The 12,631-nt window shown below is 38.4% G+C and overlaps 1 protein-coding gene across 1 annotated transcript; it reads right to left on the bottom strand.

Moving 5' to 3' along the window:
• Positions 1–231: 231 nt before the first annotated feature.
• FAM199X (family with sequence similarity 199, X-linked) lies at positions 232–12,603 on the bottom strand. The gene is made up of 6 exons (XM_074147477.1): positions 12,413–12,603; positions 9,510–9,729; positions 7,682–7,831; positions 7,191–7,352; positions 5,809–6,069; positions 232–5,022 (listed from the first exon to the last, which is right to left on the bottom strand). The coding sequence occupies exons 1-6, from the start codon at positions 12,598–12,600 to the stop codon at positions 4,852–4,854; spliced, it is 1,152 nt and encodes a 383-aa protein (XP_074003578.1). The 5' UTR covers positions 12,601–12,603; the 3' UTR covers positions 232–4,851.
• Positions 12,604–12,631: the final 28 nt, after the last annotated feature.

Below are 12,631 nucleotides of genomic sequence, written 5' to 3' on the forward strand. Positions count from 1 at the left end.
ATAATAAAATCCTCTGGCACAAAAATCAAAACTAATTGTCTTCCTATGAAACAATTCTGCTCAGATTTTGAGGATAAAAACCAGCTAAAGAGGGACTGGTTTGCTTTCTGTCACAAAGAGCAGTTAACTTGTGCCACTTGTAGTTTCTGTCTGAATGCTGAGTATACAAGCCCTGTATACGAATCCCCTTGCTCTGAAAAAGATACCACATAGTTTCATCAGAATATCTTTGCTATGTCATCAATTTTAATTCCAACCTGTACTTCAATATGCACATAACTATTTTCAAATACAATGAAAACTTGAAGTCAACAGCATCAATCACCAGCATCGCAGCTTTCAGTAAATCCTTCACAACCTCAGAAAAATCTCTATAAACATTGTGGAAAGTAAATACAGAATGTACAGAGGACAGTTTTCTATACAAAAGTGCATTTTAGCAATACAATTAGCAGAGAATTTGGAAAAAAAAAAAAAATTTAAGCAGTACCATATACTCTAATCTATATGCTCTTCTTTCCCCCAGGAAAAAAAAAAATAAAAAAAAAAATAAAAAAAAAATCACAAAACCCCAGTTTCCCCTTGCTTTGGTTATGAACTATATTCAAGGCTTCAATGTTACAATTCTTTTCTTTTTAAATTGAAGAATGTATTTGTAATTTGGAAATGTTTTAAAGTTAGCCAGATGAGGGAGAATGCAAGTACAATTAATCAGAATTAAAAGTCAAAACAGACAAGCTTTGACTATTACTAGGATTTGCCCTTGGTAGATTAATAAACTATCTTTGCAATCCTTAAATGGAAAATTGCATATTGACTTGTCTTTTCTATGCACAAGAACTGCAAGATCAGTAAGCTAGGGAACATTAAACCAATAAATCTAACAACATTCGCCACAAAAATCTGGCTTTTAAGAATGAACTTCAAGAGCTCCCCGAAACAGTCAGGTTTATTAATATTTATAGACCAATGCATCAAATGATTTCAGAGCTGAAAGAGTGCTAGGAGAAAAGAAATGGCTTCAGGCCATTCAGTGTAGATGAACAGTAAATATTGCCATTTTTATATGTTTCTATATTGTACACGCACTCTGATGTAAATGCATACGAATAAGTTCAAGCAGGTTGGTTGGTTTGGTTTTTCCCCCAGAGAATGATCTTCACAGGTTTCAAACCACAATATGAGAACTAAAAGTTAAGCCCAGGAAAGTCTTGCAAAGACTTTTCTTACTCTTCTGAGTAAGCACTCCATACTAAGCATACTATATCCATCTTTAATCAGTTTCCCAGATAAAGAAAAATAGATAATATCTTAACAGAGACGAAGGATGACATTAGATACACACACAAAAATTAGACAGGTTTGTCAGGCAGTTAGTTTTCTTCCTCATATTTAAAATCATATTAAAAAAGGATGTTCTCTATTGTTTACAGTCCTATTGCAATCAGACTTTCAGTGCTCCTTCTAAGCCTTTTTAGAGAAAAAGTTACCATGGAAGCAAACCGTTAACGTTACAGAGTGTAAATTGACTACATTCATATTACAGTGGGTACAAAGCACCTGGACATACAGCCTCAGTACCATGGAGCCATACATCTATGAGCTTTTTCCTGTTTGTCTCAATTTTGATTTTAAGCTTGACATTTTTTATCTATGAAGAAAAAGCAGAGATTTGATTCTTTTTTGAAAAAGCACTAATAAGAATGCATGATTTTAGCAGTCTGTTACTCTTCTTTATCTATCTGAACCAAATAATCTGTAGATAACTTCCTGTAAAACAAAGCAGTAGCCACAATGGCCAACATCTGAATCAGCAAGACCAGGTTTAACTAAAATTCCAACTGTTTGACTAATGTCATGGGTATCCGATACAAATTCATAGAATCATTTAGGTTGGAAAAGACCTTTAAGATCATCGAGTCCAACCGCAAACCTAACATGGCCAAAACCACCACTAAACCATGTCCTTAAGCACCACATATACGTGTCTTTTAAATACCTCCAGGGAGGCGACTCAACCACATCCCTGGGTAATTACACAGCATATTGCAGGGAAAGACAAGAATCTGATAAAAACACCTCCCCCCTCCACAAAATGAGTGTGTCATTAGAACTATGAAAGATGTGAAAAGAAAAGGGAAAAACACCCAAACATGTAGAAGTATGTGAGAACTCTTGAATCCCACAGCTACTTCAGGCCTGATTCTCTGAGATACCAAGTACTTGACAGAGAAAACGTTCAGGTAAGCAAGATGTTCTCCTGCATTCCTATCAAAACATTCAGAGTTTTTTATTCTTAGGTTATAAGCATTTTGGGACTACAAGATTACAGAGCTATAAATTATTGCCATGGAACCCCTGGAAATCCACTCTCTTCTATTGTTTTAACTGTCACACAAGTGACTGAAATATCCAGATGGAGACAACATACCACAATCAGCTACTGTGGCACCCAAGACCTTTTCATCCAATGTAACAGATGAGCAATTGGACCCGTCTAATCACTTGGATTAATTTATACTTACATGCTCATACTAAGATCAAGACGGAAATACTATCCTCTCTCATTTCATGATCTCTGGATGCTAGTAGACAGGTGACCAAAAAGAACTAAACCTCATCAAAATGAGGGCGTCTTCTCTCAACAAAGCCTGAGGGATTTTAAACTCTGAAGAGCTGCTGAAACAAAATGAAATGACACAATTTCATGCTCCACCATGCTGAGATATTGCACCTTTCTTACAATTCATTTCAGAGTCTCAAGTCTCTATAGTAGTGTCCATTTTTCTTCAAAAAAATTTCACATTTCAAAGTCACTGCAGAATATAAAGGTTGTACTGAACTGTGACAATGTACACACAGTGAAATGTTTCACAATGAATTCATCCATTACAGCCGTGGTAAGTTGCAAAAATTCAACAACTGCACCCTGAAATTAGCTGAATTGACAGCAATTCAATTTTTTTCTTCCATCTAAGATTTTTAAAAGAAGCTCCAGATTTAAGTGAATCTAAATTCTCGGTAACTTACACACTGTCAAAAAGTTTTTAGTATTGTTTCTACAGGAGGGAGGCAGGCATCAACGACCTATAGCGCAGTATACGCAAATACTGACAGGTAACAGTCACTTCTCGTTTGTGGCCAAATAACTTGCCATATGGGATTGCTAACACTCCAGTTTAAAATGACATTACATACATTTTAATCAGTCAGGGGCCAAGTCTGGGTACCTGTTGTCTAGCACCATTAAGAGTGACTACGTTCATGCATACTAGTTTGACTATGGACCTCACCGATTCATCAAAGCCCTTTCAGAGGCCATTGTTAGGATATTTCACTGGTTGGCTTATTTTGAGGCTACAAGGAATGGCACTTCTGAAAGAAAAATACTTCAGCTGTCAGGGCTAGTAAGTCTGCACAGGACATGCACGATGACTGTGAGTAGTCCTATATAAAGCTGACCATGCAATTCTGCAGGACTGGGCTATATCCTGCAATTACAGGCACCTGTGGTCACACTAAACTGCCAAACTCCTTAATTCACCAGAACAAAATGAAAGTAATGAAGCATCAAGATAACAAAAAATTACTTTCGAAACTCAGAACTAGAAAACGCTTTCATGATCTTTTAAGTTTCACACTGAAATTTAGAAGTATCATTTTTATCTCAGCTGTGGGGAAAAAGAGTTCTGTAAGAAGTAGTTCCAAGATAAAGACAAAAATCACCTTAAAAAGATTGTCAGAATTAGGAAACAGGTTAAAACTACTTTTACCTCCCTACCTGAAAGCCACAATTTTACCTCATTTTCTTAGCAAGAGAAATTTCAAAAGCAGATAGACAAAAGGAGAATTCTGTAACATGTAATGGTGTAACAACCCACACAGAAGACACATCCTCAGCTAAACATACAATTAAAAAGCACAGTTGCATTAATTAAGTTCTCTTGCCAACAACATGAATCTATTTAGATATGCTTCTGGGGAAGAGTGACCAGAGTTGTGTGCCACTTGTTTGCACTTTTGTTTCCAGTAGCATTTTTAACTATCGTAAGTAGTGTCCTGGACAACTTAATTGCAGATTAGTGTACTTCCAACGCATAAAGATATTTTCATTTGAATCTTTTCATAGCAATACTAGGGATGTACTGGTCAACCATCAGTAACAATCATACTGTAAGATATTGAGCAGTAAAAAAACTTTCTGAAGACTAAGCTTGCAAGTTGTTTTTTTGAATTCTAATTGTTTCCTAAAGAACTAAATTATTAGGCATTAGTTGTGTTACAGATTCCCTGCATTAGAAGTCCTGCTTCTTGTTTTCTGTGTAGTTTGAGTTAAATCACAACTTCTAGAAAAGGATTTATCACAGTATTTTGATATTGTATGATCCAAGAGCAAGACTGAAGAAATCCCTATAGAACTAAATATTTTCCCCTGGTGCTAAACAAACTTCCTAATACTGGGAAAGAAAAACAGAACAAGGCAAGTGTAATATTAAGTTGGGAAAAAAAAAAAAAGCCGAAGCATAGCAATGCATGCTTAGTGTCATCCAAAAGCACCCCTAGACTTATGTCTTTTAAGTAAGTTGGCATGGTAGCCAAGTTCAAATTTCCTTAAAATTGTATCTATTCAGCAGCTTTTCAGAAGTCAGTTAAGTTTCTGAAGTCTTTGTTGCAACATTAGTCTCAAAAAGCTGAAGTTACTCAATACTTTGACCTTCTTACCAAAATTACACTTGAGAAAAGATCTGGTTTATACTGTTAGCACTAATCAAAATTTGGTCAAGAAATATATGTAAACAATATGGATAATACATTTAAGGCTTAGAAAGAACACTGATAATTTCACCCCTGTCACATTAAAACATCCACATCTCCTTCATGGTCCTCCTCAGTCACTTTTAAAGAGAGCACTTCTTCATTAAGAAATAATCCACTCAGTCTTTCCTTACGAGCTTGTCTTTGTTCTTTCAGCTGTCTCTTGCGTAAGGCCTTTTGCTGTAGTTTCCGTTGCTTGGAGCGTTTCTATCAAAATACAGAAGAGACAAAAAATAAGATTTTGTTCTGTAGATTAGAAATCACCTTAAAAGCTGGCAAATATAAGTTAACTTCTAAAATAATGTCTGCTCTGAAAAATAACTAAAATGAATTCTCAGAGGTGGTGCAAACATCCAAAATCATATCTAATATTAAAACATGAAGACCATTTACCATATCTGAGTTATGAGGCACATCATCACCCTGTGATGTTGCACAGCTGAGTCTTTGATCAGAAGAATCTTTATTGCACAGGAAATATTACAGTCTTACAACAACCTGAGATGTCGAAGAGCAAGCAGGAACCGCTCCTCTCCTCCACACTTGAAACTGAAATTATGGAGCCAGACAAGTGCCACAGCACTACTTTAACTGAAACATGCTTCAGTAGGTCACTCCTCATCAAGGAACCTCTTAAGACATGTTGGAAGAATAAATGAAGAAGATTCAAAAAGCCTGATAAAATTTCTAGTTGGGAAAAAAAAACCCCACACACAACCAACACAACCTTTACGCTCCAGCAATTATGCCTAGATTAGGTTGATCGATCTTCAACAAATTTTTTTGCTAAAACTTGCATTCATTCAAAGAATTAATTTAGATGCGTTCCGTATGGTCACACCAGAGGAAACAGCACTAGTTTAGCTAGGTAACTTCAGCAGATCCTCAGTTACTAACCATGCTCCTTCAGTACAAATACACCAGTTAAGATCATACAAGTAACCTTAACAAGTTAGACAGCTTAATATGCATATACATAATTAGAAACTTTACTTTTGAATCCCGGATTCGTTCTGCAGCACTTGTGGACAAATTACTATCACTGTGCGCTCGACTCATGTTGGCACTCGAGTTTGAAGCGGAGTTAGCCACACTGGAACCACTGCTGCTTGCTGAGCTGACCATGCTGGCGCTGCTGCTGCTGGCACTGGCACCGCTCACACCACTGGCACTTGCACAGCTGTAGCTACTCCTCTTCCAGCTCTCCCTGGCAGACCGTTGACGAGGTCCATGTTCCTTGATATAGTTTCTCACCTTTAGAACAGAGGGAGCAGAATTACTAAAGCCTGATAAATACTGTACTGAGATACTCTTTTTCATGGAAAAAAACCACAACATGCCTAGTAATAATGATCAAATTATTGGATGAGTTCAATTAGTCTTTTAAAACATTTTGCTGTAGCTGCTTAAATCCCACCTCATCTGGCAGACATCAAGAGAACTTAACTAAGAACTAAGTTAATATTAACTTCATTATAGAAGGAAGAAAACTAAGTAACAAGATTTGGGTTTTTTCCCCTCTCCTGTCTCCCAAGTTTCCTACTATGTAACAGTAAGTTATAATAATAACACCAAAAAGGAACATCGGCCAAGTTCAACTGAACTAAGTTGTTTACTTAATGTACCAAACCCTTTTATTTTGCTAGGTATACTCAGAGAAAAGCGGCTGTAAGAAAAGCGGTACTTTTCTACTGTAAGTTGATACTTATAAAACATTTGAAATAACAAATAGGTCAAGTCCATAAAAGCAGTGATTGTTTCCCATTGTCAATCTCTACCTTCATCATAATGACAAATAAAGAGTACGGCTGAGGAGTTCAGCTTGTTTGGATACTGCATCTTTTCACAACAACACATCACAACAGTACAAAGACTAAGAAGACAGTAGCATGTAGCTACCGTATCGATCAGATACCCTTCTTTGTTATTTCTATTTGGTAATATCTTTAAAACGCATTTTTCTATATCCCTTTCTACATCAAATTTATGGTCTTCCCCAATGAATTCCAATCCTTTGGAGTTTCAAATGCTAGTTTATATTCAGTGAGCAAATGAGGATCCCCAACCAGTTGATGGCCATGAAGTGGAATGTGCTTTGTCATAAGCAGTACTGGCTCCACAACATAACTCATTATACACGTGCCAGCTTAGGCTTAACACGTATTCAGAATATATAACTACAGTTTTTCATATAAAGGTTTAATACATACAATATCCTTTTGAACTCTCATTTCCCTCATTGACAATATTGTGCTATAGTGTCTCTCCCTATATCTAATGATCACGTATAAAAATTAATCACAACTCTGTAAAAGATTTTGCAAGCCATATCAGAGGCTGAAACCCCAAAGTCTTATGTACAAACCTTAACTCACCTGTTTCAGTTTTTCATCTGTGAGACAGTTCAATTCAATAATGAATTCACTATCTGTAGGTGAGATCTGAGCAGCGGGATCAATAATTTTAATGATATCAAGTTGCTCTCGAAGGCCCATCTCTGTACTAACTTTGCGACTCAAATATTCAATATATTCAACCTAGAATCCAAAGAAAGGTGGGTCATTTTAAAGTATTATTGATTCTAAATGAGCAACAGAAAAAAGCAAGGACCAACAGAATAAAATGTGCTCAAATACCGCATTTCCTAGCCTCATTGAGTATCCTCAAAAACACAGAGTGAAAACTTAAGTACACATTAAACCACCCACTACAGATGCAAAAGACAAGATTTGGTTTCAAGAATCAAGCAGTACTGCACAGGTCTATGTTTACACCTACGGCAATCAAGTGTCTTTTAAGGTGTGGCACTAATTGAAAGTTCTTCTGCATATTACAGTTCTCACATAGGAAAAAAAGTCAGTTTCACCTGTTCATCATTTGTCATTGCACTCCATGGAAGTTCATCAAGATTCCTATGCTTGTTTTTCTTTTTCGGAAGTAGGCAGGGAGAGCTCGGAATACTAGGTATAACATCAGAAAGTACATCACTCCCACTTGTAATGTCGCTGCCAGGCAACTTGTAATATGCAAGACAAAGAACAAAGCCTTAGAATACAGTAGGCAGATACAAAGTAATTCTAACACTATTAACAATTCAAAACATACCATCAAATTAGCAAAGCGTTGCTTTGCTATGTACTCTAACAACTTCTTAATAATTACTCATAACATTGCAGTATTCCTTAGAATCTTCCAACAAACAACAAGTACAGCAAGCTCAATTTACACTATTCTCTACTTATCAATCCTCTTTTTAAAAATCTGCATTTAAGAAAACAGCAGAATGATGTGGCATTTCAGCTATTTCCCTTCTCCATCAGCGTAAATCATCCATTACAATCCAAACCTAAATCTAAACCTGCCATTTTAAAGCCTAAGTCTAGTTTAAGGAAGATCATTGCAAAGTAGGTTTGTCATTTATACCACACCCCATAATTACACAAGACAATTCAATTAAAATCACTGTCATTTTCCTGGAAGCAACTGCAGAACTTCAGGTAGCTTCATTTATACAACTGGCAGGTAATTTCTAAATGCACTTCCAGCTAAAGTGTGACAGCTGGATTACTCATGCTCAGATTCTGCCAGGTAACACCATAAAGAGCTACAAAAAAGTCTTTCCAAAATTCTACAAGTCCAATCAAGTATGTCTCTTAAGAAATGCTTGTTTTAAAAAACAAAGAATAATAAAAAAGGCTAGTTGCTAATCAACCATGCTGTCAACTAAGAAAGACATGGGAAATGGGATCCAATCTGAGTTGTTCCTACAGGCTGTTATACACATGCACTTGTAACTTCTGTGTTACAATATACAGAGATTAAAACAGTTAGACTAAAACAGTAAAAAAATTCAGAGCTAATCCCAGTCCACGTTATCTTAAGTTCATTTGCACCATTCATTCATTCATTCAGGAACAGGATTTGTGCTTTCTTGAAATAAGTGTTTTCAGTCCTCATACTGCACTTGGAAGACTTATAGCAAAATTTAAAAGTATGCCTCGGTATATTCCAAAGCACCATGTTTCCTACTTCAAAGTTATGCATACGTTCACAGTTGATTTAAGTCTATAATATAAAAAGTCGATTTAAGTCTAATATTTGCATATCATAACTGGAAAACTGCTGAACAAAGACGACTACCACAAACTAGAGATACCTGACCAGAACTGCATTCAACAGACTGGGAAAGAGAAGGATGTGATTCACCTTCACACTTTTCCCATCCTGGTGAGACAAAGTGAGCTCTGTGCTCTTACTGGCACAGAAAAAAAAGATGGAAATAAGCTATGGCTAGAGATTCTAAACTTTACCTAGGTGCCAGCTCCATTCCAAAGGAAGATTTAGTATGACCAGATCACTGGAAGCAGACATGTATAACCAGATTTCATTAGCAGGGAAGATCCTCAGTACAAAGGATCTAAGCTCATTGCTACAAGACACATCTTGGTCACTAAAACCAAACTACCATAATATGTAAGCATCCCTCTTTGAAGAGCTCATCTTTAGTCTCGCCTCCAGATTGAAAGTGCTGGAATAAAATGGAACAAAACATTTTCTTTATCGCTGAAGATTCAGATATCTGCTCTTATGTTTAGTAGTTACCACGAAACAAATGCTGAGGACTTTCAAATTAAGGCTAAACCCAGCACTTAACAGTCTATACAAAATTTTACACTACAGTGGAACTGGTTTACCTGCCATTCAAACTCACTGTCTGACCAATCCCAGTATGTGCTGATAGAAGACGAGACATCACTGCAGACACTGCCCTCGGGGAACAAATCAAAAGAGGTGAACTCCTGGTCATCCAGTAGTGAGTAACAGTCATCTTGATCGCCAACTGAAACTGATGAGAACAGCTCCTCACTGCACTCTGAGCTGGCTACGCTGGTTCCACAAGATGTCAAGTTCCACCTGCAAAACAGGATAAAATAAATAAAAATCAGCAAACATATATTGGCATCATGTGTCCTGAAAAATGCTTAGTTCTTTTAAGCTTCATAAAACTCTCTCTACTTTGCTTGTCAGTAACATTATACATTGATTTTATTGAAATAAGTTATAAATATGAAATTGAAGTATTCTATTTTTAAAGGTCCACAAACAACACCAAATGGAATTCAATGTTAAAAATGCAAGGCGAATATCCATACACAGGTAGTATAATTACACCTTTATTTTAATATATTAACAGTTTCTACCCCAGAGCCATGATTTCTGTAGTGCGCAAATTGTCTTTTTGATTGCTTTGTTGTTTTTTTAAATACCCTGAACTAAAAATATCATTTCCCATAAGTTGGGATATTTGGACTTCCATGTAAATTGAAATAAGCAATACTAAGAAGTAAATCAATTGGACTTCTGCACAAATAGGAGCCAAAAAGAAATTCTTGTTCTATAATCCCACACAAAACTAAGGCTTAATAAGGAAACACATTATGGATATACCCAAAGCTCTATTATTCATTATTTTCAACTCTGAATGTCAAAACATAGAGGACATGCTGTTGAAATGAGACAGTGCAAATGGGAAAATGCCCTGTGTGAAAATGCTACCATGCCAAAAGCAAACACTTTTTTCCCCCTTCAGAATTTCATTTTAAAAGCTAGCTAATGCTGTTGCTAAAGGAAAGCAATTGAGGACTCAAACTTCACAGAACAGGTTTTTTACTCTAATAAGAGTAAGCCAGAATTTAACAAGCTCATGAAATCAGTCTCCGTATCTGGATTTACTTTACATACTGGTGAAAAGTAGGTTGAGACAACTATGAGTCAGCACAGCACTGCAATATGGCCAAAACAATTTGAAAAGGGCTTCTAAAATTCACCACACAAACCCATGCAATCAACTCCTGTTCCGTCAGCCTGGCTAACTAGAAAAACATTCCTCTATCCAACTGCAAAAGCTGAGCAGCACTATCACTCAGAAAGGCTGGTCCTCACCATCATTATTCAAGCTGTATACCAGATTGGCTAAATATGTTTGTGATGGACTCACTCCCACATCTATTTGGCCAGCAGTGAATTTATCCAATGTTAAAGACTTTTCTTTTAGCAGATTCAGGAAATCTTGCCTGCCCTCCCTCCCTTTCTGCATCCCTTATACATGTGCAGTGTTTTACTGGTACAGACTTGTGGGCAGGGCAATGAATCAGTATAGAGTAGAATATGCTGACACAGAATGCTTTTGAACATTACTACAGTTTCAATGCTCATGAAATACTGATAAAAGGAAAGATAGACTGGACAAAGTTTCCAGACTCATCAAACACAGGATGAGGGTACAGAGGCTCTACCACCAACCAGCTATGCAGAGATACTCCAGGTATGCAGTACCATCACAGGTACAGGCAGCCAGCACTTGCCTTCCCATACCTGGGGGGGAGGGAGGCTGCTGTCCCTGCTGGTGTGAAATGGATTAACAAGAAGCAGGAACTACCTTAAAGTTACTTGTAACTTTAAAAAATATGAGAACACCACAGATTGAGCTGTGCATCTCCAATGACTTAATCAGTTCAAGACAGGGCATGTCCTTGCCCAGGGTAGTGAAATACCCACTCAAGACAGCTGGGTTACAGACCTGAGTTTGTAAATCGAGCAAGCCTTAATAATGCACTCAGGAAGCAAAAGGCAGTACCAAGAGAAACATACAAAATGAAATAAATCCAAATTTAGTGAATATCATATATTTATCTTCTACATATGCTATGAATACATCTTACTGTTCATGTCACAATTGGGTCTTAAGATATTAGAACTTGATCATGAAAGTGTATCATATTTGATCAAGGCTCTTCATGCTGAATCATTTAATAATCTATAATTAAGAGCTTGCCCTTGTGAATGACACTTTTAAAGTAAAATTTCCATGATTTCATACAAATTCAATTGAAAAGTTACCTTGTTATTCACTCTTCAGGAATGTTTGCTTTTGATTTTATAAGCACAACTGGAATTTCTTTGTAGAGCTGCATTTGCATTTTTTGAATAGACCTTTTCTACAAATTAGACAGAATAATTTGCCCTTAATTAGTAGCATGGGATGGAAACGCTTCTGTAGGAATCGGTGCAGTCACCAAGCTGTGTGACTCATTCTGAACCTCGATGGGTTTGCTTGGTGTCCACACAAGGCCTGCTTTTAAAAGCACGCTGCTCTTTAGTTGCCCATCCTACAGCACTCAAAACGGCATTTCAAAAAAGTCGGAAAAAAATAAATACATCTTAAAAATTGACCGAACCCACACTGATTAAAAACTGCAACGTTATTAGCCCGAACCAGACGAAGCTCACGCACAGCCCTGCCGAAGGGATGTGTGACCCAAGCAGGGCCCTGCGAGGGGGCCACCTGGGGCACCCGCCGCCGGGCACGGTGACACCGGGCAGCGAGAGGGGGAGACGACACGGCCCTCCCGCAGGGGCAGCTCCGACCCCGCCGCCGCCTCAGGGGCGGACCGACGGGTCCCGGCGAGGGGCGGCAGCCACCGCCGCGCCTCCGGCCGCCTCAGCCCCAGGCCCCCCGCCCCTTCTCGACCCTCCCGCGGCCCAGCAGCCTCGGTCCGCCGGGCGGGCTGCGGCCGGGGGTTCCCGCGGAGCAGACCTGTTGGAGTGGAAGCGGTGCAGCGGGTCGGTGCGGTGGCAGGACGAGAGCTGGCAACCGAAGTCGCTGACGTCCAGGCAGCCCTCCTCGCTGAGGCTCAAACTGCCGCCCCGCGGCGGGTGCTGGTGCGAGAGCAGCGGACACGGCTCCTCGGGGGCCAGGAACTTCTCGTACGGCTCCTCGGTCATGGCGGCAGCGGGAACGACTCCGGGGCAGCCC

This window comes from Numenius arquata, chromosome 5 (genome assembly GCF_964106895.1).
Source record: "Numenius arquata chromosome 5, bNumArq3.hap1.1, whole genome shotgun sequence".
Taxonomy (NCBI): Eukaryota; Metazoa; Chordata; class Aves; order Charadriiformes; family Scolopacidae; genus Numenius; species Numenius arquata.

Bases quoted from the DNA above. Each gene is read 5' to 3' on its own strand.
- FAM199X (XM_074147477.1), bottom strand. From the start codon at position 12,600: ATGACCGAGGAGCCGTACGAGAAGTTCCTGGCCCCCGAGGAGCCGTGT. The intron at 7,832-9,509 runs GTAAACCAGTTC...GCATATTACAAG, and splicing joins ACAGTGAGTTTGAATGGCAG to TTGCCTGGCAGCGACATTAC. The intron at 5,023-5,808 runs GTAAAGTTTCTA...GTATTTTGATAG, and splicing joins AACGAATCCGGGATTCAAAA to AAACGCTCCAAGCAACGGAA.